Here is a 21,939-nt window from a genome sequence, read left to right as displayed (position 1 = left end):
CTCTGATCGAGGCTAATGGTGACGTTTCTCCTGGTTCTCCATTTTAGCTTTTTCTGGACAAGCGAACGCATAAAGTCTGTTAAAGGTTTGGATGTTTATGGTCACAATGACGAAGATGAAGAAAGAAGAAAGAAGATGAAAGCCTTCATCTTCTTTCTTCTCCTGGGAATACAGGGGGCAGCAGCAGGTCAGTTTGACTGTTATATTTTTGTCTTTTTCTATGTCAGATTTATGTAATTTGAAAGACAAATGGACAGACTGTTTGCTCCCCAGAAAGTTCCTGTACGCTAAACATTTAGTTGTAATGGATCCTAGTAGAAAATGTCAATGTTTAGAAACAATCGATTATATTATACAGGTAATTAAATCGTCTGTTTATCTTTTCAATAACTAATAATAAACATTAAAGTTTAGATGAAGGCAAAGATTAAAACAAGGCGACTTATGTCCCAAACTATTTGATGATTTCCGGGTTTAAACCGTTCGTGACGCATTTTTAAGCGTTGTGACTCTGCTGTCTCTCCAAACAGTCCATCAAATAAAACATCAGTGAGGAGGTCTGATGATAATCTGGTGACAGTAATTAAAACGTTTATTTTAAAAACCAAGTACTATTTTAATTTTCATGAGAGTTTAAAACATTTTCACACAACAGCTGCTCATTAAAGTTAACTAAAGTTCATTTAAGTATCTTTATAAATATTATTTTTATTTTATTATTATTTAAAAATTATTTGTTCAGTATATGAAGAGCCACATGTCATTTGATGTAGTCTATTAAAAGACTCCTGCTTTGTATTGTCTTCAGTATTATTCACCAGTTTTATGCTTGTGAATATTTTCTGTTTGACAAACATGCGCACACATGTCGTAACTAACGAGTAGTTACACCCGGATATGAAGTTCACTGTTTTTCTGGTATTATTGCTTAATTAACAGCGCAATGAGGTGACTTTGTGAGGTGTATAAATAAAATAAAATAGAATTCAATTGAACTGAATTGAGATGCAAATTAAATCATTATTACTTCATAATATCAGATAGTTTATGTATGTAAAGTGCGAGTACACTACACATACCATCATGAACTAATTTTGTTATCACTGCTGAATGATCAATAAGAAGCTGCAGGTGAGAAATCCCTGATGGGTTTTGCAACACACTCGCTCCTCCACCAGGGGGCGCTAATGAGAAGCGTTTTAAACTACTGTGTGCGTTGGTCAGTAATAAACAAACAAATCCATGTAAATGAAAACTCTCCTGCAAACCTGATTACAGAATAAAATATAAACTCAAAATGCTTAAGATAATATTCCCCCAATAATATTAACTTAACATTAGCTTTTTATTGATAATATTGTTGATCAAACATATTGGAAAGTTTCTGTAACAATTTTGAATGTGCATTAATTGACTAAAGTCTGTGAAAATAATATAAACAAAGAAGAAGCGTGGGAAACCCAGAAAATTATGAAAAAAAAAAGTCTGGACAGTCACATCAAAACAATGAAATCAAATTCATATAATTTATAATATAAAAAACGGAAACAAAAAAGGAAACAACTCACTTTAGAAGTCCTGCTGCTTGATTCAGAAAAAGGAAAGAAGAAACTTTACGGTTCATACAGCGGCTAACAAAAGAAAAGCAGATTAAAAATAATGTGCACTTTCTTTAACACTGAAAATAAAAATATAGTCAAATTAAAGTTATAAAGAGTTCAAACCATTAATCATGAAAACTGAATTAAACTAAACTGAAGGATAAAAACACCAGTTTTAAAACTTTAAAGCTTTCTGTGTAAATCAGGTTCAAACTAGAATCTGTTGCAAAACACAAAATTACAGTTTTGAAGAAAAGAGGATCAGAAAATGACAAACACTGAATATCTATTCATAAATCTATTTTGTGTTTATTGAAGGGATAGCAGGATTATCACAGGATGTCCTTAATGTGCTGTAGTTTTTCTTATTGTGTTATTTAAAAAATAAAAGAATTTATAAGTCTGTGTTCCTGAGATCTCACAACATTAACTGTTTCTTACAGTGACCCACTCGCTGAAGTATTTCTACACTGGATCCTCTCAAGTCCCAAACTTCCCAGAGTTTGTGGTTGTTGGGATGGTTGATGATGTTCAAGTCGTTCATTATGACAGCGTCACGGAGAAAGCTGTGGCCAAACAGGACTGGTTTGCCAGGAACACAGATCAGCAGTACTGGGAGAGTCAGACTGATGTCTCAAAGGGTTCCCAGCAGACGTTCAAAGCCAACATTGAGATTGCAAAGCAGCGCTTCAACCAAACTGGAGGTTTGTTCATGTTTCATTTTTACTGATATTTGCTGTTAATGTTTTCAGTGTGTTTTGTTTACAGTAGTAAACAGGTTTGCACACATTAAATGTTTCATTCAGATTACAGATTAAAATTATTAACATAATAATACGTAATAAATGTAGAACTACAGTCTGTGAAGCTTTAATTTAATTCAAACAGCCTTAATAATCTTGTTTGTATGAAATGATATAAACTGTCAGTTAACTGATTAGTTGATCAAAATAATCAAATAATAAAGTAAAAATTAATTATATTTGAAGTTTTCTGTTTATATTTAGGATTTTTGTCTCTGAGACGTTGACGGTTGTTTTTGCTACAATTTCTCAATGAACTGATTAATCAGAAAAAAATCTCCTGCAAGATCTAAATAATCAGACTGAGATTTATTTGTTTTACAATTACTGTGAACTGATATTTAACTTTTAATAAAAACAATCCTGGACTGAAACTCTCCTTCAGTGGAAGCTTCTAGAAAGACCTCAGGACAGTCTGGTGTGTAGTTTTCCCGCAGTTATACGATTTTTGTTAGAACGATAGGAGGCTGCAGAGTTTCAGAGGATGGAAACTTAAACCAGGATCAGGATCTGAGTTTGCTGCTCAGGATCCATCTTAGTGTGTTTGTCTGTTCCTGCAGCTCACAGGAAGTCGCTCCGTGTCTCAGTTTAATCGTCCTTACAAATAATCACATGTTGTAATAAATTATAAAAAAGGAAATATGTCAGATACATAATTTATCATCCAGAGTAGATGGTAAATGTGCTGCGATGTCACAGTTTTTACATTTGCCTCAGATAATATTTTCAGATTCCATTAAACACATACTGATGTTATCTTTAATATAAAAAAGGAAAAAAGTGAAAGTAGAGACGGCTCAGTGAACATACCCTCTTTATGAATCATCTTAATGAACATTCATGTGAGAGTAACACTCGTAACACTTTAATGTGCTGAAGATCACTGTCACTTATATTTAAGTTATTTATGAGGAAATTCACTGTTTTCTGAGATGATTTTGTAAACCAGCAAACATCCTCATTAATAACTAAATATATTGAACTAAATGCATCAAACATTGTGAAAATGGAGCAAACATTCAGCCTGTTTTCATGAGGAAATGTTCCCAAGCTTATCTTTCATTAGCAGAGGTTCCATAAATATATCATAAATACATGAAAGTTACTCTGTGGAAAATAAACAAATATTAACTTTCAGTTTGAGTCTAATAGCACAAGAGTTTAGTGAGAATTAGACCAAAAATAAGAAACAAACTAACAGACAGACGATACAAGCTGAGATCTGTCATGAAAATCAGATTTTTTTTAAAAATTTCAAACTGATTTTTGTCTCATTTTTAAATGACATTAAGTTTGACTTTCAGTTTATGTTGAATATTTTTGGTCCCAGATTTATTAAATTTTTTACTAATAGACAACAGCCTGAAAATATAATGGGGAAATTAAAGCATTAAAATGTCTTAAATTTCCCATAAAGTGGCTGAAGGTTGATTATTTAAGGCGGCGTTTTTAAATCAGGTCGCTGTAAAACTCAGCAAAACCCCGACAGAAAACGTCCTTACGAGCGGCGAATAAAAACCACTGATTTTTTTTTTCAGTCATTGAACTCCACTTGAGGCTGCGCAACGTTTATGAATGACGGAAAAAACGCGTTCTTGGCCGTTCACTGAGCTCTGTGACAGCTGAGAGCGTTTTCAGGGCCTCCTGGTGGTTTAAACTCCAATCAAAGAAGGAGAGGAGACTGAATTTCACTTTGAGCATTGTGATCACATAAGTTTGTCTATTTTATCTACTGACACCAGCACCACTGACTAACAATGGGCTGTGAGGCCGTTCCCCAACTCTCCGAATGGTACTCATGTCACTGGTCAATCATCATGACAAATTTATGATCATGAAACTGATCACAGCCCATTGTTACTCAGTCATTATGCAAATGTACTGTTTATAAGCATGAAGCTGAAGAGCAGCCTGTCAGTGTCTTTGATGGTTTATTATGGAGGCGTAGAGCCAGCGCTGCCTCAGGGACACCAGAGATTCCTGCTTTAGTCAAAACTCTTCCTCTCAGTGAGAGAGCTGAATTTGTTTTTAACTCTTTTTGTAGGAGGGATCAGACTTAGATTCATTCTTTTCATCCTCAGTGATTCACATCCTTAAATATGGAAGCTGTTGTTTCATGGAGATATTCCAAAGGTCAGATTTGGAGCGTCTGTGATGAGTTCACGTTTATTAATATTCAGGTAAAATCTGGAAGCTTTGGAGAAACTGTTCACTGCAGCAGCTCAGACTTGACCTTCATTTGTCTAAATCAGAGCGGTGTCGTCAGCTGTGCTGCGATTAACTCTCTGCCAGTGACGGAGATCCTTTTACATCACCTGATTTTACTCGTCTGATAAAACACTAACAGGAAGAGGTGCAGAGAGGCGGAGCCGCCTCGTCTTCTTCCTCCGTGCAGGTTAAATCTGTGGATGTAGCAGCCATCAGTTTATTACAGCTGTTACTGTTTGTGTAGAGTTTTGACTGATGTAGAGAAATAATTACTGAAACTAAATTAGTTTAAAGATTGAAAGATGAAACGATGCTCCGTGTATCAAAGGCTTTGAGTCCAGCATAACTGAGTCCAGCGTCATCGTTGTTCTGCAGCTACGATAAGAGCAGAAACAAACTGGACGCTAACAGTCGATCAGTAAATGATCTTTGTCAGGTTGAGTCGGTGTAGTTCACCTCTGAGTCGTGGTGGTGCAGCTGCTCGTTTTCTAACCTTCTGTCAGACTTCAGAAAGAAAAGGAGACGACAGGTTAGAGACGACTTTGTGACGTTCAGATGTCAGACCGTCAGCACCTGCTGGATCCACAGCAGCTTCCTGACAGCAGCTCGACTCGCTCGCCGTCTCCCTGCAGCGTTCACGCACGCGTCAGGTGGTGTCACTCGCCCTCTCCTCACCTGCTCGCTCCACCTGCTGATCCTCTCAGCTGCTTCCTGTGGTCACTCTCTCTCCTCCTCACTGGCTCCAAAGCGTGAGCTGTAAGGTGTGTGGGCGGGGCATCAAAACAGCTGTCGGCTTCATCTTCCGCCATTTTATAGTTTCTGATGAGCTCACCTTTTCCGCCATTTTATAGTTTCTGATGAGCTCACCTCTTCCGCCATTTTATAGTTTCTGATGAGCTCACCTTTTCCGCCATTTTATAGTTTCTGATGAGCTCACCTTTTCCGCCATTTTATAGTTTCTGATGAGCTCACCTCTTCCGCCATTTTATAGTTTCTGATGAGCTCACCTTTTCCGCCATTTTATAGTTTCTGATGAGCTCACCTCTTCCGCCATTTTATAGTTTTTGATGAGCTCACCTCTCCTGGGAGCGCTGCCCAACCAGCCGACCTGGTGACGTAATGAGTGCTGTAACGACCACAAATCAGCGAGCAGGAAAATGACTATAAACAAGAATCACTTTGAATCCAACGTTTCTCAGAATAAATCACAACGCTCTTAATTTTGTGTCAAAGCTGTAAAATGTGCTGTTTCACTTCCTCTTTAACTCGACATGTTTCCTCACTTTAACCCAAAAAAACTCACAGCGACTAAATCCTCAAGTAAAAAACTTTAATCAACTTTCCCTCGTACAAAATAAATGAGACGAACTGAATTAAAAATACTGACGCTCATCTCCAAAATCATCCACAGTACAGACATAATTACATGACCACAGCCCCGTGGTGTCGTCTAGGCCAACATTCGCCACTTTTCCAATTCGTCTGGTTAAGAAATGATGTAAAAATCGCCATTTAATAAATCAGGACGCAGCAAAGGTTGGAGAAAACCCCGCCAGGACACCGTATTTAGCGCCAGCGGGTGGTGTTTGAAAGCCTTCGTGTGAGCAGCGAAAAAACAACATTTTGGCGGGGTCTTTGAACGCTGCATTAGGCGTCACGGGTGTGCGCGACATTTAAGAGCTGCGGAAAAAACAGCGCTCTTGCTCGGTCACTGAGCTGCTTTACCCGGCGCTCAGTGACAGCTGTGAGGCGTTTTCTTAAACTATGCGGGGCCTCCTCATGTTTCTCATCCACTTTAGTTTAACTCCAATCAAAGAAGAAGGAGCGCAGACACCAACTCATCCCTCAGTCCGGTAAAGTGATCGCTTAAGTTTGCCTATTTGATCACCAGCAGCACTGACTAACAATGGGCTGTGAGGCCAACTCTCTGTACGTGTTACTCAGGGCCACTGATCAATGATCGTGACAGTTTGCGTGTTTATAATCAGACACTGACCTCGCGGCCCGTTGTTAGTCGGAGTGTTAGCATCAGGCATTATGCAGATGTCCTGTTTCAACGTTGGGGAAACCTGCAGTCAGCTGAGGCTGAAGTCATTTAGATGAGCGATGAAACGTTTCTCCCGCTGAAAACACGACGTCCAGATGAACAGCATCAACTTTTTGGACTGTTTGTTTCACAAAGACCGTTCTGCTTTTGTTCGGGTCTGAAACGCTGTTTTCCTCCACTCTGAAATGTTGCGCTTCCACATGACTTACAAAGGGGCGTTCAATGACCGAAAAAATCCGTCGTTTTTTTTCACCGCTCATAAGGAGGAGTCCTGGTGTGGTTTTCATTGATTTTTAGGGCGTCCTGATTTATTAAACAGCGATTTTTACATCATTTCTTTACCAGAGGGGTTGGAAAAGTGGCAGTTTTTAGCCTGTGTGGCTCGTAACTCTACATGTTGACATAAAGAAAATATCTGATGATACACTGAGGCGTTTCTCGTGGCTTTGAGAGCAGCGACGTTATAAAAAAAGGCCTCATATCATCCTCATCTGTAGACTGTCTGCTCTCACCACAGCATCAGCGTCACTCACAGATCTCTGTGCTGCACATCCAATAATATCCTCAGTGTGAATGTTTCGATGTTTTTAGAGGAAAAACTTGATCTGGTCACAACGCTGAAAAACACCAAAGTGGCCCAGAGTCAAAATCATGGCGCGAATGATTGTTTCAGTCTAAACCTGGATTTCAGCAAATTAAATACATTTTATAAATATCTAATGACTCATAACAATAAAACAGTCATGGCAAGAAGCACAAAGACCAACAGTAGGAAACACAAACCAACAGACAATCTGACAGGAAAATCACATTTCTCTTCATTTCACTCATTTTCTCTCATTTTAAAATGAACGTAAATCTCAGTTTCAATATATGTTGAATGTTTTTTAGTCCCACATTTGATTAAGTTTTTATTAACAGACACATTCACTTTAACAGTTCCTGCAGGCTGAAATTATCATCAATGAAATTAAGGTCTTAAAATGCTTGGCTGAAAGTATTCAGATTATTTAGATTTACTTTTGTTCGGGTCTAAAACGCTGTTTTCCTCCATTCAATGTCTGAAAAAATGCTGTAATGATTTAAAATGCTTTAAATTTCAGCATAAACTTAGGAAAAGTGTGTAATCTTCATCAGCAGCTCCTCCTTTACAGCAGCATGTAGCAGTTCTGAGCACTAAGCTGAATGAATGGCGCGGTTTCATTCAGCGTTTTAAATGTTGCTCTGTCCAGTTTCAGACACTAATCTGACGTTAAACTAAATCTAAGTGACTAAATCCTGCTGTGGGTAAAAACAACTTTCCCTTGTACAAAATAAACGAGCTGAATTAAAAATAATGACGCTTAACTCCAAAATCATCCTCATTACAGAGATGATCACATCTTGGGCTGTGGCCTCACACATGTAACTCCACATGTTCACATAAAGAAAATACCTGTAATGATGCACTGAGGCGTCCCTCGTGTCGGCCTCACCTGTAGACTCTGCTCTCATCACAGCATCAGCGACGCTCACAGATCTCTGTGCTACACATCCAATAATATCATTAATGTGAATGTTTTAATATTTTTAGTGCAAAATCTGATCTGGTCACAGCGCTGAAAAACACCAAAGTGTCCCAGCATGGAGTCAAATTCAAAGTCGGAGTTATTGTTTCAGTCCTCTGCTCTTAGTAAATGTAATAAATTTGACAACATGGTTGTAAAATCTTAGAGGAACCTTTTTCACCTTTTTGTCAGGTCACAGCACAAGAAATTAACTGATTTATCAAAAATTATTTCTTGCATAGTCATCAATGATGACATGAAGCATTTGCTGGAGCCTGAAATGCTGTAAGTAGAACTCCAGATTAGATTAATGTCACATGATCATATTAAACAGAGACACCTCTAGAAAAACCTCAGGACAGTCTGGTGTTTAGTTTCTCACAGGAAGGATTTTTTAGGACTGATGACGGCTGCAGAGTTTCAGAGGATGGAAAGTAAATCTAGAATCAGGATCTGTGTCGGCTGCTGAGGATCCAGCTTAGTGTGTTTGTCTGATCCTGCAGCTCACAGGAAGTTGCTCCACCTACAGCAGCATAGATAAACTGTGCAGTGATATCTCTGCAGGCAGGACGTAGATGTGCTAACGGGAGAAAATTAATTCTGTTTTTTCCCAGTGTCTTTTTCTAAAATCTACATTGTTAATGATGATTTGTTTTAAAAATCTTCCACTGAGACAAAAACAGCCATAAATGTAGATCCTCTATATGTTGATCACGTCTCTGTTTCAGTATAAGACTTTAGTGCAGCCTCTCTCTGGTTCACTGCAGTCTTTGTCTCTGTTTTTCTGTCAGGTGTTCACATTTTCCAGAAGATGTACGGCTGTGAATGGGATGAAGAAACAGGTGAAGTGAAAGGATATATGCAGTATGGTTATGATGGAGAGGACTTCATAAGCTTTGACCCGAAGACAGAGACGTGGGTCACTGCAAAACAACAGGCTGTCAAGACAAAGATGAAGTTGGGAAATAACAGAGCTATGATGGCTCTGTATAAGTACTACCTCACCCAGGAGTGTCCTGAGTCACTGAAGAAGTATGTGACCTATGGGAGGAGCTCTCTGATGAGGACAGGTAAAATCTATGACCAGAATTAGATTAAAAGTTATGTCTCAGTTTATTACTTAATATGATATTAAATTAACCTTTTCATGCATGAATTATGAAAACCTCAACCAGAGTATTTTTATTCATCTTAAGGCATGAAAAAAAGATTTTTGAACTTCATTTTTTTTTTAAACATGTGCTTTTCATTTTCAAAGAGTATTTTTACATGTCCACTTAGTTGTACAACAAACATTTTGACTTATGAATCTGACAAATGAATAATTAATATACACTGTGTAAAAACTATAACATAACAAATATATTTTTAAATATATTTTAAAAGTATTTTATAACAATTTATGTAACAACTATAACAACTATAACCCTGCCTATGGAGTGACTCATCAGTGTTCAATGTAGTGGTTCATGTGCAAGTTTACCATCAACACTGACACAAATACATGAAAACAGATTTTGAATAGTTGTCCACTGTAGTGACCACTATGTGTGAAAGGGTTAATATAATTGCACTTCGTGTGGCATTTTGACAGTTTTAAAATTTAATTGTATAAACTACATCACATCAAAAGAAATTGGTATGGTTTAAATAATAATAATAATCTTGTTGGTTGTTGGTCATCACAGCAGATCATCTTCCACAGTTTTAGCTCTGATATACTCATTTCTAATCCTTCTCACTCCTTATGATAATTTTAATATCATCAGTTCTGTCTCCTGTATTTGTCTCAGTGCCACCATCCTCAGATATTAAATCACAGCAGGTCTCACTGCCATCTTGTAAACCTTCCTTTCCACTCTTGCTCGTCTCCATCCACTCCACCTTGTCTGCACTCTTTTCTTCACGTCTCGTCTGCACTATGCACCCCTCCAGCTCAAATACAAGTAATAGTAATAATACAGAAAGAATGAACTGTTTGTCTTTACTCCACAGTTGTCCCCAAAGTGTCTCTCCTCCAGAAGTCTTCCTCCTCTCCAGTCACCTGCCACGCTACAGGTTTCTATCCTAACAGAGCCGAGATGGTCTGGAAAAAAGATGGAGTGGAGCTTCATGAGGGTGTGAACAAAGGAGAGATTCTCACCAACAATGACGGGACCTTCCAGATGAGTGTTGACCTGGATGTCTCATCAGTCAAACCTGAAGACTGGCACAGATACAGATGTGTGTTTCAGCTCTCTGGTGTGAACGAGGACATCGTCACCAGACTGGACAAATCAGAGGTCAAAACCAACAAGGGTAAAAGTGATGAAGGTAGGAAACATGCATTTAGTTTACTGTAAAAATGGTGCAGTTCATGTGGTTTTATTTGAGTTTGATGAAAAGTTTAATTCCTCCCCCGTTGTATACAGATTTATTAAATATTTTTAATACTGATACTGATTTGTTAATTTCTTAATAAATATTAACATTTAAAGTTTTGAGCGCTCTGATTCAAATTATTGCCCACTTTGCTGTCTTTTCACTGTTTTTTTTATATTTGCGAGTATCTTTGATATTCTTTCTGTCAGCTTCTGTCAGAATAATTTTAAGACCTAAATCAGTTTAGACCAAGTTGTGTTTTTCCACCACATTTTTTCCTGCTGAACATTGATGAATATAAAACATGTTCATGTGTGGCCACTGATTATCTGACTAATGGACAGTTTTAGAAGATTAAATAGTAAATGGGGGAAAACGTATTTTTGAAAACATTGCCAAAAAATTTGAACATAGCAATGTATTGAAATTTAATTTAATGGCAGAACTTTTATTGTTGGGATGAAAACAAAAATTAGTGAGACAAACATGTAGTGACCATAAACGAAGCTGTTGTACATGATTGTTATCTGATTGGAAACTTTTTGTTCTCACCTTTTGTTTGTTCTGTGATCCACAGGAAATTCCTTCTCTGGACCAGATATTAAGCTGATCATCACTGTTGTTGTTGCTGTGGTTGTTGCTGCTGTGGTCGTTCTTGCTGTCATCACTGTGATCGCATTCATTATTTACAAAAAGAGGACAGGTGAGAAACAAACTTCCTGGATGTTTCTTGTATAATGCAACAACAATGATGACATAGTGCAAACAATAATAATGATAGTAAGAGTAATATGACTTAATTGAAGTCATTATTAACAGTTTTCAAAAGAAAACAAACAATGCACACAGGATTAAACAGGTAACAACCAAAAGCAGTGTAAGCTGAGTCTTCAGGTTAATATTAATGTATTTTAACACTTTCTCTGCCAGCAGGATGATCAGACTCTTTTAAATCCTCAATATATTACAACAATATTCATTAATCATGCTCGTTGTGTTTCATAACTTGCCCCTTCATTTCTCTGCACTTGTAGATTTTTGTCCAGTTACTTCACTTTTTCTTCTTGTCTGTTATTTACTTTTTTCTGCATCATTTTTCTTTCTGTCTTTGTGTTTTGTTTGTTTTTTGTTTTTGTTTTGTTTTTTACACCTGAGCTACAGTTTGTGTCAGGGAACAAAATAACCACCAACTCAGTTATTGAAACCCAAACATTATTTCTCTTTTCTTAACCATCAAATCTGCCAAACAAACACATCCTAAGGTACACCTTTACCTGCATTGTTTTTATTTTGTTTTTTACACCTGGGGCCCGTTCTTCGTACCTCGCTAAGTAAGTTAGCTGGATTAGATTGTTGACGATTTCGCGTGATCTTGGATCGTTCGGTTCCCCGAAGCTCATCCGGGACTTGCTGTCATAGCAACAGAGCCGTAAGCGTAAACCTGCTCGGGAGCAGGCTTACTTTATGTAAACAGGATTAGATCGCGGCCACGCAGGTATGTCCGCTTCATTTATACGAAAGCAACAGCGATATTCCACCACTGTTTCACCATAAATAAATAACATCACTGTAACTAAAGATAATGCAGCACCTGATCCATTTATTGATTTCACACAGGTCATTTCCTAAAAAAGGGAAATGTACTATTAACATTCTATTACATGTATGTGATTATTACAGATGTAATTCATATTTCAGAGTTGTAATTGTAAATTACTTCGTGTAATCAAGATGAGAGACCACGGCTATAAAAGCGAGGGTGGATGTGGGAAGTCTGTCGCAGCCATGTCCTGTCCGTATACGCGAGCCACCCATTGTGGAAGGTGCAAGATTGATAAGGAGAGTCCTCAGAATCCAGCGTATATTGCGGGATAGACAGGATCCTTTAGCTCAGCGCGACAGTGTGCTCATAGAGAGATATCGATTTTCCCGTGAGGGTATTATTTACTTAACCAACTTGTTGACGAGGGGGTGCAGGACCACCACCTGTCTTTTTTTGCTCTGCCCTTTTCCTGGTTGCTGTTATGAACAAACAAACAGATTATTTCAGGGTCTCTTTCCAAGAGACGAAAAGCAATATAAGTGATAAATATTACCATTCTATAGAATATTCTTATATTCCACTTTTACTTGTTCCCATGTTCTTGTGGGTCCTGTTGTGGCTCTAATGTGAAAGGGGATATAATATAACATATTATAATATAATGTAATATAATATTGGACAATATAGTGTCATATAATAAATCTACCCTACCGCCTACTGGTGTTGGGCAGAGGGGCCGATGGCGCGATATGGCAGCCTGGCTTCTGTCAGTCTGCCCCAGGGCAGCTGTGGCTACAACCGTAGCTGCTTCCACCAGTGTGTGAATGTGGGAGTGAATGAATAGTGGTATCGTAAAGCGCTTTGGGTGCCTTGGAAAGCGCTATATAAACCCGATCCATTATTATTATTATTATTATTAAATTACCTACGAGTTTGATTTGTCAGCAACTTTCTGCCAGCCCTCTCTCCTTGCTTTTGCAGCCTTTGCAGTGTTCCCTTGCGTTTTGATTGAACTCTGAAACTCCTGAAATCCCTCACTCAAGAGTTCTTGCTCAGCTGCCAAAAATACCGAGCGCGCTCCTTCGACATTTTCGCCGACCAATCAGCGGGTTGCCGATCAATGTTTCTACTATCGATGCGTAGCCCCTTTTACGACACCCAGTGATGTCACATTACTGCGTCCAGCTGTAGTAATCGTCAACAGCAGGTGTGTTCGGAGAACCGGATTAGCGAGCTCACGGTTAGCGCGATGGTTTGGTCTTGGATGTAGTAAGCGACGTACGAAGAACGGACCCCAGAGCTACAGTTTGGTTGTCTATGAACAAAATAACCACCAACTCAGTTATTGAAACCCAAACATTATTTCTCTTTTCTTAACCATCAACTCTGCCAAACAAACACATCCTAAGGTACACCTTTACCTGCATTAGAAATGTGTACGTTCTCTACCTTCAGTCGCTTTACTTATAAATTTAACATGAGCACATTTTGTGGGAAAAGTCAGAATATATCTATAAACACATTAGTGAGTAAGCCCAGTGTCTATGTTTTTAATTTTACACATTAAATTAATGCGTTTGTCCAGATTACAAAATGAAAATATGAAATTATGTTTGATGCCTTGTATAATACATGAAAAAAATTGTGTTAACATTTATAACAAATTATTAAAATGATGCATTTTTTCCTTTTTACTTCAGAGAAACGTCCCCCATCTCGTAAGTTAAACTTTGTCCCTTTTCTCTAATCTCTTGTCTACACTAAATTAAAAAGGGTTTCTGTACTTTAATCTAAACAGTCTTTCAGGGCTGTTTCCTGTTGTGTTCGATTGTTGTAAAAGTGACAGATGTGAGCAGGATGTGGACTAACATTGTGTTTCTGACCTACAGCTGCAGAGAGCCAGGAGCAAATGCTTCCTCAAGCCTAAACCACAAACAGCTCTGCACACAGTGAGTTACTTCATATTTGTGTCTCATGTTTTAGCTTTCTTTTTAAAACTTATGTAAAATAGTGGCTGTAGTAAAATCTCCTGTTTAAATATATCCAAAAAAGTGCTTTAGTATAACTTTACATCATATTAAGAGAAAGATGCTTTCAAAATAACGTTTCATGAAATGATTTAACAAAATTAAAACAAATGTGTTAATTCCATTCAGAAACATATGAAGTAAATACTCGATTGAATCAGAATTTTAGATCTTAATGAAACTGTAAATATGTTATTTGTGGATTTGATTAATCCTAACATTTATTTTATTTCTTTTTTATCTCTACAGAGAACCTGAGAGAAGACGTGTCAGCTCGTTCTTCTCCATAAACTGGAATTCATTGAATTCGTTGATTGTTCACATCATAAAATCTGTTAAAAAGATCTAAAATATAGTTGCAGATGCTTATTAGTCAAGATTTAATGGAAAGGAGTTTGAAAATGAGTTGGCAAATGTTTAACATATACATCATAATGGTGGCATTAAATTATTCTGAATATGTTGTTGGGTGGCTGTGGCTACAATGTAGCCATCACCAGTGTGTGAATGTGTGTGTGAATGTGTGTGTGAATGGGTGGATGACTGAATGTGTAAAGCACTACACAAACACAGGCCATTTATCATTTTTTGTTTTCAGTTAAAAAAAAAAGGCAATTTAAAAAAAAAAGATCTAACAAAGATGTGACCACCTGGAGAGACGTAAAACACAATAAAAACAATATGAAACAATGAAAGCATCACAGCAGTCTCAATACAATCATAATTAAACCTTTGTATGTTCATCTTCACTAAAACATATATTAGTTTAGTGTTTCTGGTTTTCTTGTAAATTATTGAATCACTCATGAATGCTGAGATTCCCTCACTCTCAGTGATAAAGGAATCATAATAATATATTTCTAAATCTTGTACGTTTACTTAAAATTTGATTTAAAAGACAAACTTGTGTTGAATTCCAGGAGACCTTAAAAGATTTTACTTTATATCTGATTTATTTCTTAATTAATAAAGATTATGTTTATTCTCTGTTGTTTGATTTAAGATATGTTTTGAGTGTTTTTGATTTTAGAGTTTAGTTCAAGTTGAGATTCTGGAGGGTTGTGTGGGTTATGTTTTTAACACATTGGTGGGTTTGTTTCTGTTTATATATCAGTAAAACTGCATTGCTCTTTCTCTCCTTTTTGTACTTTTGCTTTTCAATAATCCAAATTTCTGTGACTTTTTTTTTAATAAAATGTACACTTGGCTAAAGTTTCATGAATCCAGCCCAAATATTAATGGATTAGCTACAATTTAACTTGTGATAGTAGCTCAGTAAGCTTAGGTGTAATGATGCCAGCTCCAGTCCATTAAGTGTCCTTGTGACAAAAGTATTGTGTGTGTGTTGTATTGTGGTTCGATGTTTGCTTTTGTGGATGTTTATTTTTTTCATTTGGTTTACCAACACTAGACTTGACAATTTGCATATGATGAAGTAACTGACCTCACAGCCCATTGTTCCTTCAGTGGGCTGGTTTCAGCTATTGTGCAAATGCACTGTTTATGGGAAACCTGCAGTCAGCTGAGACTGAAGAAGTCACCTGGATGAGTGACGAAATGTTTCTCCCACTGAAAACTACGTCCAGATGAACAGAATCAACCTTCACACTTTATAGACTTGTGCTATTCCAGAATGGTCGCCTGAATCAGGTAGAGTATAAAAGGAAGCCAGTTGCTTTTAGAGGGGTTGGGAACTTGGGCGTGTGTTGGCACGTAAACTCATACTTTATTTAATAAAGCCTACCAGTTGATGGCAAAATTTAATTCCAGCCTCGTGCCATTTTGTTTGAACTGACACATGACCGCCAGCCAGCTTGACGGAGTTTAAAAGAACTGTTAGTGCAGAGATTTTGAAATAATGTTTGCCGAACATTAATAATCAAGGCTTCTTAAAACCAAAAGGTGTTACATCTATAGCCACTGTTTGGTGTTTTAACAGTGTAAGGCTTGAGATGCTCTCAGCCACATGTCTCAGATTATTTTAGTTGCTGATAGTTTAGCAGAAAATCTACACTGAACCCTTCAAGCCAGTAGATCCACAGTATGAATAAATATGATTGTAAACAAAAAGCAAACTGATAACAATTTAATGATTCAGATTTAGTCCTGTGAAGTTTACATTTATATGTATTTATGCTTTACATATATATCACATATATAATTCATTCAGAAACAGACTTTGCACATTCAAAACATGAGAGGACAATAAGTGCTGCGAAATTATTTATATTTTGAGCTAAATGCTCCTTCGTCCTACAAGCAAAACTAATTTCCATGTGCTCTGAAGAGTGACAGTAACAAAGCTTTGTTAGAGCAGCTGCTTCACCCATGAGTGGCTAAAGTATTTGGAATATGTGAGGAGTGCATATGAGAGCATGAGGGTGGGAATGGATGTTTGTATCTATATGTCAGGTTGGGTGTCAGGCGCCACCTCTCTGGGGAAATCTCAGGCCCTCCAAGGTTTGGAGGCCTATCTCCCCCCACCACCACTTCCCCTGCCAGTGGCGGACTCCCTCAGACATGGTGGTTCTTTGTGTCTGGGGATGGGCGTCCAGGTACACGCCGGCTCACTCCTTGGCGGCCGCTTATCGGGGCCTGGAGCCTGGGGCTCGCTCGGGCCACTTCGGAGGTGGGGTGCCCCCCGGCCTCTCGGCCTGGGGCTCGGTCACTCAGGCACAGCTGGCTGCCGGCGGAGCTCACGGGCGCGTCACTGCAACTCCCCCTGGCTTCTGCTCCGCGGCTGCTGGGTGAACCCTCCTGGGACTCTCCTCAGCTCTTTCTGGGACAGTGGCGCGGCTGCCCCTCTGTTGGTCTTCCTTGGTCTCTTGTGTTCTGGGGGCCTCTGGATGTCTGGAGTTTTGATCTCCTCCATACCTGCTTCATGCCCTGGAGGACGGGGCTGTGGCCCCCCCACACCCTCTAGCAGATCATTACATGAAGGAACCTTTTAAAAAAAAAAAAACAAGCGCGTCCATGCTTACAGGTGTACACACGGGTGATCACACCCACAAACTACACCCTTTTTGGCTCCTACCTCAAAGCACACTGTGTTCTGTTGATCTTATGTGCTGCACAATAATGTTTAATATTTAGTATTTACTGTTATATTCCCATATATCATTGTGATGTTGTTTATTCTATTACTCCTGTTCTCTTCTGCTTGTTTTCTTTTTTCTTTCTCAACAGGTGATCCAGGTGATCGATATATGCTTTTTTATTTTATTTATTTATTTATTTTTTTCCTGCCCATTCTGTTGGTTTTTGTTTTTTGCCCTTCTCCCCCGTCCCTCTTCTCAGCTGTTTCTCTTTCCCTCTTTCTTTCTCTCCTTCTTTCTCCAGTCAAGTCTGTCCCGTATTCAGCAAGTGAAAATAAAATAAACAATAAAGGTTGAATCAAATGGACCATTATGGCAAGGCTGGGATGGTCAATTTGGTAAAGTAAATCCGTTGGGCATCTTTCTTTGCCTTTAGACAATAATTCTGATGGCAAAAGAGCCAAACGGGACAGGCCAAAAAAAAAAAGAAAAAAAAAAAGGAATATGTGAGTATGTGAGAATATGTGAGGAATAGGTGCAATGATTTATGGAAAAATGAACAAACATACAAACAAAAGTATAAATTCAGTATATGAGGCAAAAAGAGAGTCTGTATAATTCTAACAAGCTTGAAAGTGAACATTCGGTATGATCGTCTTTAACAAAGACTCCTGGGCAGCTTTCTTGTCATTTACTTTATGAGGTCTTCAGGAAGAGTTCTCCAGACTTCTTGAAGGATGTTTAAAGCTGATTTTTCTGTTCTCTGTGAAGATATTACACAGAGACTATAGACCATAAACTAGAGACAGTTTTCTATGTAAGTTTTCAGCTTATAGCTCTTTGGGAATAACAAGAAACACTTTGAAAGACTTTCTAAAAGCCTGGAGAGTTATTGATAAAGACTAGTTAAAAATTAAAACAAAGTCTGGCTCTTTGAAAAGAAAATATAAAGAAATAAGAATAAGGGCGACTCAAGAATTTAACACAATATTGAAATTTCCTCCTAATTTTAAACTGTGTATCTGTCTCTTGTATAATTTTGTATTGTATAATAGAGTAGCTATTGTTCTTTACATTATTTACAAGGACAGTTCACCCTGCAAATTCACCCCAGGGTGAGACCATGCAGTGCTCAGAGAAACTACATGTTAAAGAGTAAATAAAATAAAGAGCTATACAAATCTACAGGTATCATTTAGCATGTTACTGTACATGTTAAGGTTTATGAGTACAATTAGAGAAAGACTGAACAAATATGGTATGTTTGGTTAGTTGTCAGGTGAAAGTCTCCTCCTCCTTTCTAAATTCCAGTGCAGATTAAGTTTTAAAGTTTCAACAGAAAATACCAAAGTGGAAATGTTTGGCCTTAATGCACAGCACCATGTTGAGGAACAAATAAATAAACACAGCATATCACTTGTCAACAGGGTGGTGGAGGAATGATGACGCAAGCTTGTTTTGCAGCCATGGGAACTAGACACGTTGCAGCACAGACAACTATATGTTCACAACCACATCATGTCCAATTACGAACCACAATCTAACTTCTTTAGACTGTAGAAAAAAAAAAAAAAACACTGAACCAAGGAAAAACCATATAATTAAATCAGGTGATTTGAACATGGAACCTCACAGTCAACAGTGCTGAGCACTGTACCTCTGTGCTTTCAAACTGGAAAATCACACAAATTTAATAATTTGTTTGTATTTTGTCTGCGATTGTAAATGTGAGTTACCAGAAAAAGCAATCCATTTAAAAATAATCCTGATGGACATTTTTGACAGATATGCTGCAAGAAAAATGCTTTGGGTGGCAAACAGTAAGTCTTGGCCTTTGCCTACAGCAAATTATTGAGCTGATGTACAGATGGTATGTTACTGTTTTTGTGTTATTTGTTTTTCACAAAATTAAGTCAAATCTTTACATAGAGCTGTGGTTTTAAGTCATCATGGTCTTGAACGAGGGAATTTAAAATATATGGGCCTACTGTTCTACTGCATGTTAGCTGTAGTTATGCTGCAACAACACAGGATATAATCCAAGCAGCAATGATCCTCCTGTGAGTAGGAAAAACTCCACCTGCTGATGTGACTGTCCAGCATTTGGCTTGAAAATATTCTCAAAAGAAGTGTTAGCTTTATGTGACTATGCCATGAGGAAAGCATGAATCAAGCTTTATGCTATAACTGCCTGCAGAACAGCTGAAGCTGTTCTTAGATTTTACTGGTCTGTGTACAATCATACAAATTTAGCATTGCCAGCAGATTGTTGTCAGGTTTGTTCCTGGTCGGTGCTGGTCTGCAGTGTAATGAAAAGTCAAACTATTATTATTTTGATTAGCTTTTATATAAGTATGAGTACAATAGCTGTAATTTTTTAATATAAAGCCCAAAGTGATGTTAGTGCAAGTTATGGAGAGAAACAACATCATGGAGAATCAACAATCTGGTGCGTTATTAAAAAGAATGAATGCACTGACCAGCTCGTCAACATCAAAAGGCCTGAAAGACCGCAGAAGACAACTAAAGTGCATGAATGCAATAACCTCAAAACATCTAACAAAGCCAATAACACTTGATGAGTTAGGTAGATCATTGTCGTGGTCTGCAGTCTAGAGAACCATTAATGTAATTAATTAATGTAAATACAGAGGGTTTACAACAAGGTACAAAACACTAGTTTTACTCAAGAAAAGGAAGACTTTCCCAGAAAACATGTAAAACAGCGTGCACAGAAATGTAGAAAATAAAATAAATAAATCATTGGACAGATAAACTAATGGTTATACCAGAATGATGGGAAAGGAAAAGAGAAACGGCTCATGATCACAGCACATCATCTAACTAGTGCCACTAGTGACAGCTCACAGAAAAAATACTGAAGTGAAGACGTCTATACTCTGCTCAGTTCAGCTAAATGCTGCAAAGCGCCTCAATACAAACAGATAATAACACAATGCTGACACATATGCTACAGCTCCATGATTCCAAACTTGCATATATACTTTTTAGAATTGCCTTTTGTGTCCCCACCACTGCATTATATTTGTAACTCTTTTTACATTTTCTTCTCAGTCCTGTTAACATGCTGTGTTCATGTAAGCTTTACATCAAAGTGCACGCCTAAAACTTTAAAATGACAGATAGATAAAACAATATTTGCTTATATGTTTCCTGTTTAAATAAACTATTTAGTTTTATTTTCTATGGAGAGCTGAAATCCTCATGTAGTAGCCCATATTTGTACCTGCTTAACTGCTTCTTGCAGCTGCTTTTAAACAGTCTGCACACTTCCTCCTCTCTTACAGATGACTGTATCATCTGCAAAAGCTGACTTTCCTATATGCCTAGGAATTTGATCAAAGATATATTTAATCTTAATTAAAATTACTAATGGCTCAAACACTCTGCCCTGAGGAGTTCCATTCTCAGTTATTAGATTGCGTACCATTTATACAAACTCTTATTCATCTTTTGTCTAGAAGGTCTCTGTCCCAATTAAATAATCTAGCTTTTACACCTATTTTTAAGTTGAATAAATAGTCCCTATTTCCACAGCATATCATGTTTTATTTTCTATATCCAAAAACATTGCTGTCTATTTCTTTATTCACTGCTGCTTTCCCTTTTCTCCGATTCTAAGTCTTTGTGAGTTTTTAGTAGTTTTAGTCGTTTTCACCTCTTCTTCAGTTCTAACAACAAGAGGTAGCACATTCGCAGTCAGAGATGGCCCGTTTGTCAGCAGAGAGCTCTGCTGCCAGATGGAGGCAGTTTCATGATTTTAGTCTTCGCTGAATAAAACTTGTTTGTCCTATAACAGCCACCGTACTAGCATTATGCATTTGGATTGGGAGGGGTAAGAAAACACAACTTAGTTGACTGAAACTAGACAGTTAAAGACAAAGCTTACTTTTATATTCAGCAGTACTACAATCCCATTGCTAGATGGCGCCATCTGACAAACCAAACCCAGCAGCACATTCTGGAGAAAGCTTAATGACAGTCTTTGATGCTTAGACATGTGCAGAATAAGTGCTTTAATCATGAAAAGTGGGATTATAACTTAAAGTAAGTTCATATGAGTGGGTGGTAGCAAGTCATGAGAAAGACGTCAGATGAGGACAGAAATAACAGAAAGTCAACATTTTTATTTTGAATGCAAATACATAATATTCAGTCTGTAGCCCTTCGATTTAGACAATAATACTTAAATGTTGTTTTTATACGTCCAAAATTTAACATCGCTAATTTTTTTCTGATTTTAATTGTTGATCGTTTCATTATTTTATCACGTTGCAGAAAGAGAAAGACATGAAGCTTTGACCTCTTGTCCCAAATCAGGTAGAATAGGTTGCCAGTTGAATTTGTGGGTGGATGAATAATTGTATCTCGATTGCTTGGGGAAGTTATTTGTATATGAATGTAAACATGAGCATAATTTAATTTACTTTTAAAATGTCATTAGTAAGAATGTGATTAAATAACTTCAGAAAATATGTGATAAGAACTGTGACACAAACACACGTGATTTTGATTAGACGGCCTACAGTGAGGTAGTGGTTAAAGACACAGAGCCCAACGACTACACACCACTGGCTCTTTGTTTCTGAGGTCATGATAAGTTTCACTTTCGAAAGAAAACCTTGGTTCCCTTTTTTTGCCTGGTTACTGTTAAGATGCAGCCAGCTTTGAATTCCTATTGGTCAGAGAGGAGCTACTGCGCATGCGGCAGTTTTATTTTGAGTGTGGCGGAGTCTACAAACAGAC

At 37.6% G+C, this 21,939-nt stretch overlaps 1 protein-coding gene across 1 annotated transcript; it reads left to right on the top strand.

Moving 5' to 3' along the window:
- On the top strand, positions 1-14,471 carry LOC146682551 (class I histocompatibility antigen, F10 alpha chain-like). Its single transcript, XM_085446219.1, has 8 exons — positions 1-187; positions 2,045-2,305; positions 8,998-9,276; positions 10,202-10,519; positions 11,145-11,270; positions 13,811-13,828; positions 14,000-14,059; positions 14,387-14,471. The coding sequence occupies exons 1-7, from the start codon at positions 16-18 to the stop codon at positions 14,035-14,037; spliced, it is 1,212 nt and encodes a 403-aa protein (XP_085302345.1). The 5' UTR covers positions 1-15; the 3' UTR covers positions 14,038-14,059; positions 14,387-14,471.
- Positions 14,472-21,939: the final 7,468 nt, after the last annotated feature.

The sequence above is a fragment of the Copadichromis virginalis genome, linkage group LG22, assembly GCF_057382275.1.
Source record: "Copadichromis virginalis isolate Kocher_CV1m ecotype Utaka linkage group LG22, C_Virginalis_male_GT1.1, whole genome shotgun sequence".
In the NCBI taxonomy this organism is placed as follows: Eukaryota; Metazoa; Chordata; class Actinopteri; order Cichliformes; family Cichlidae; genus Copadichromis; species Copadichromis virginalis.
This window is presented reverse-complemented; position numbering and strand designations above follow the sequence as displayed.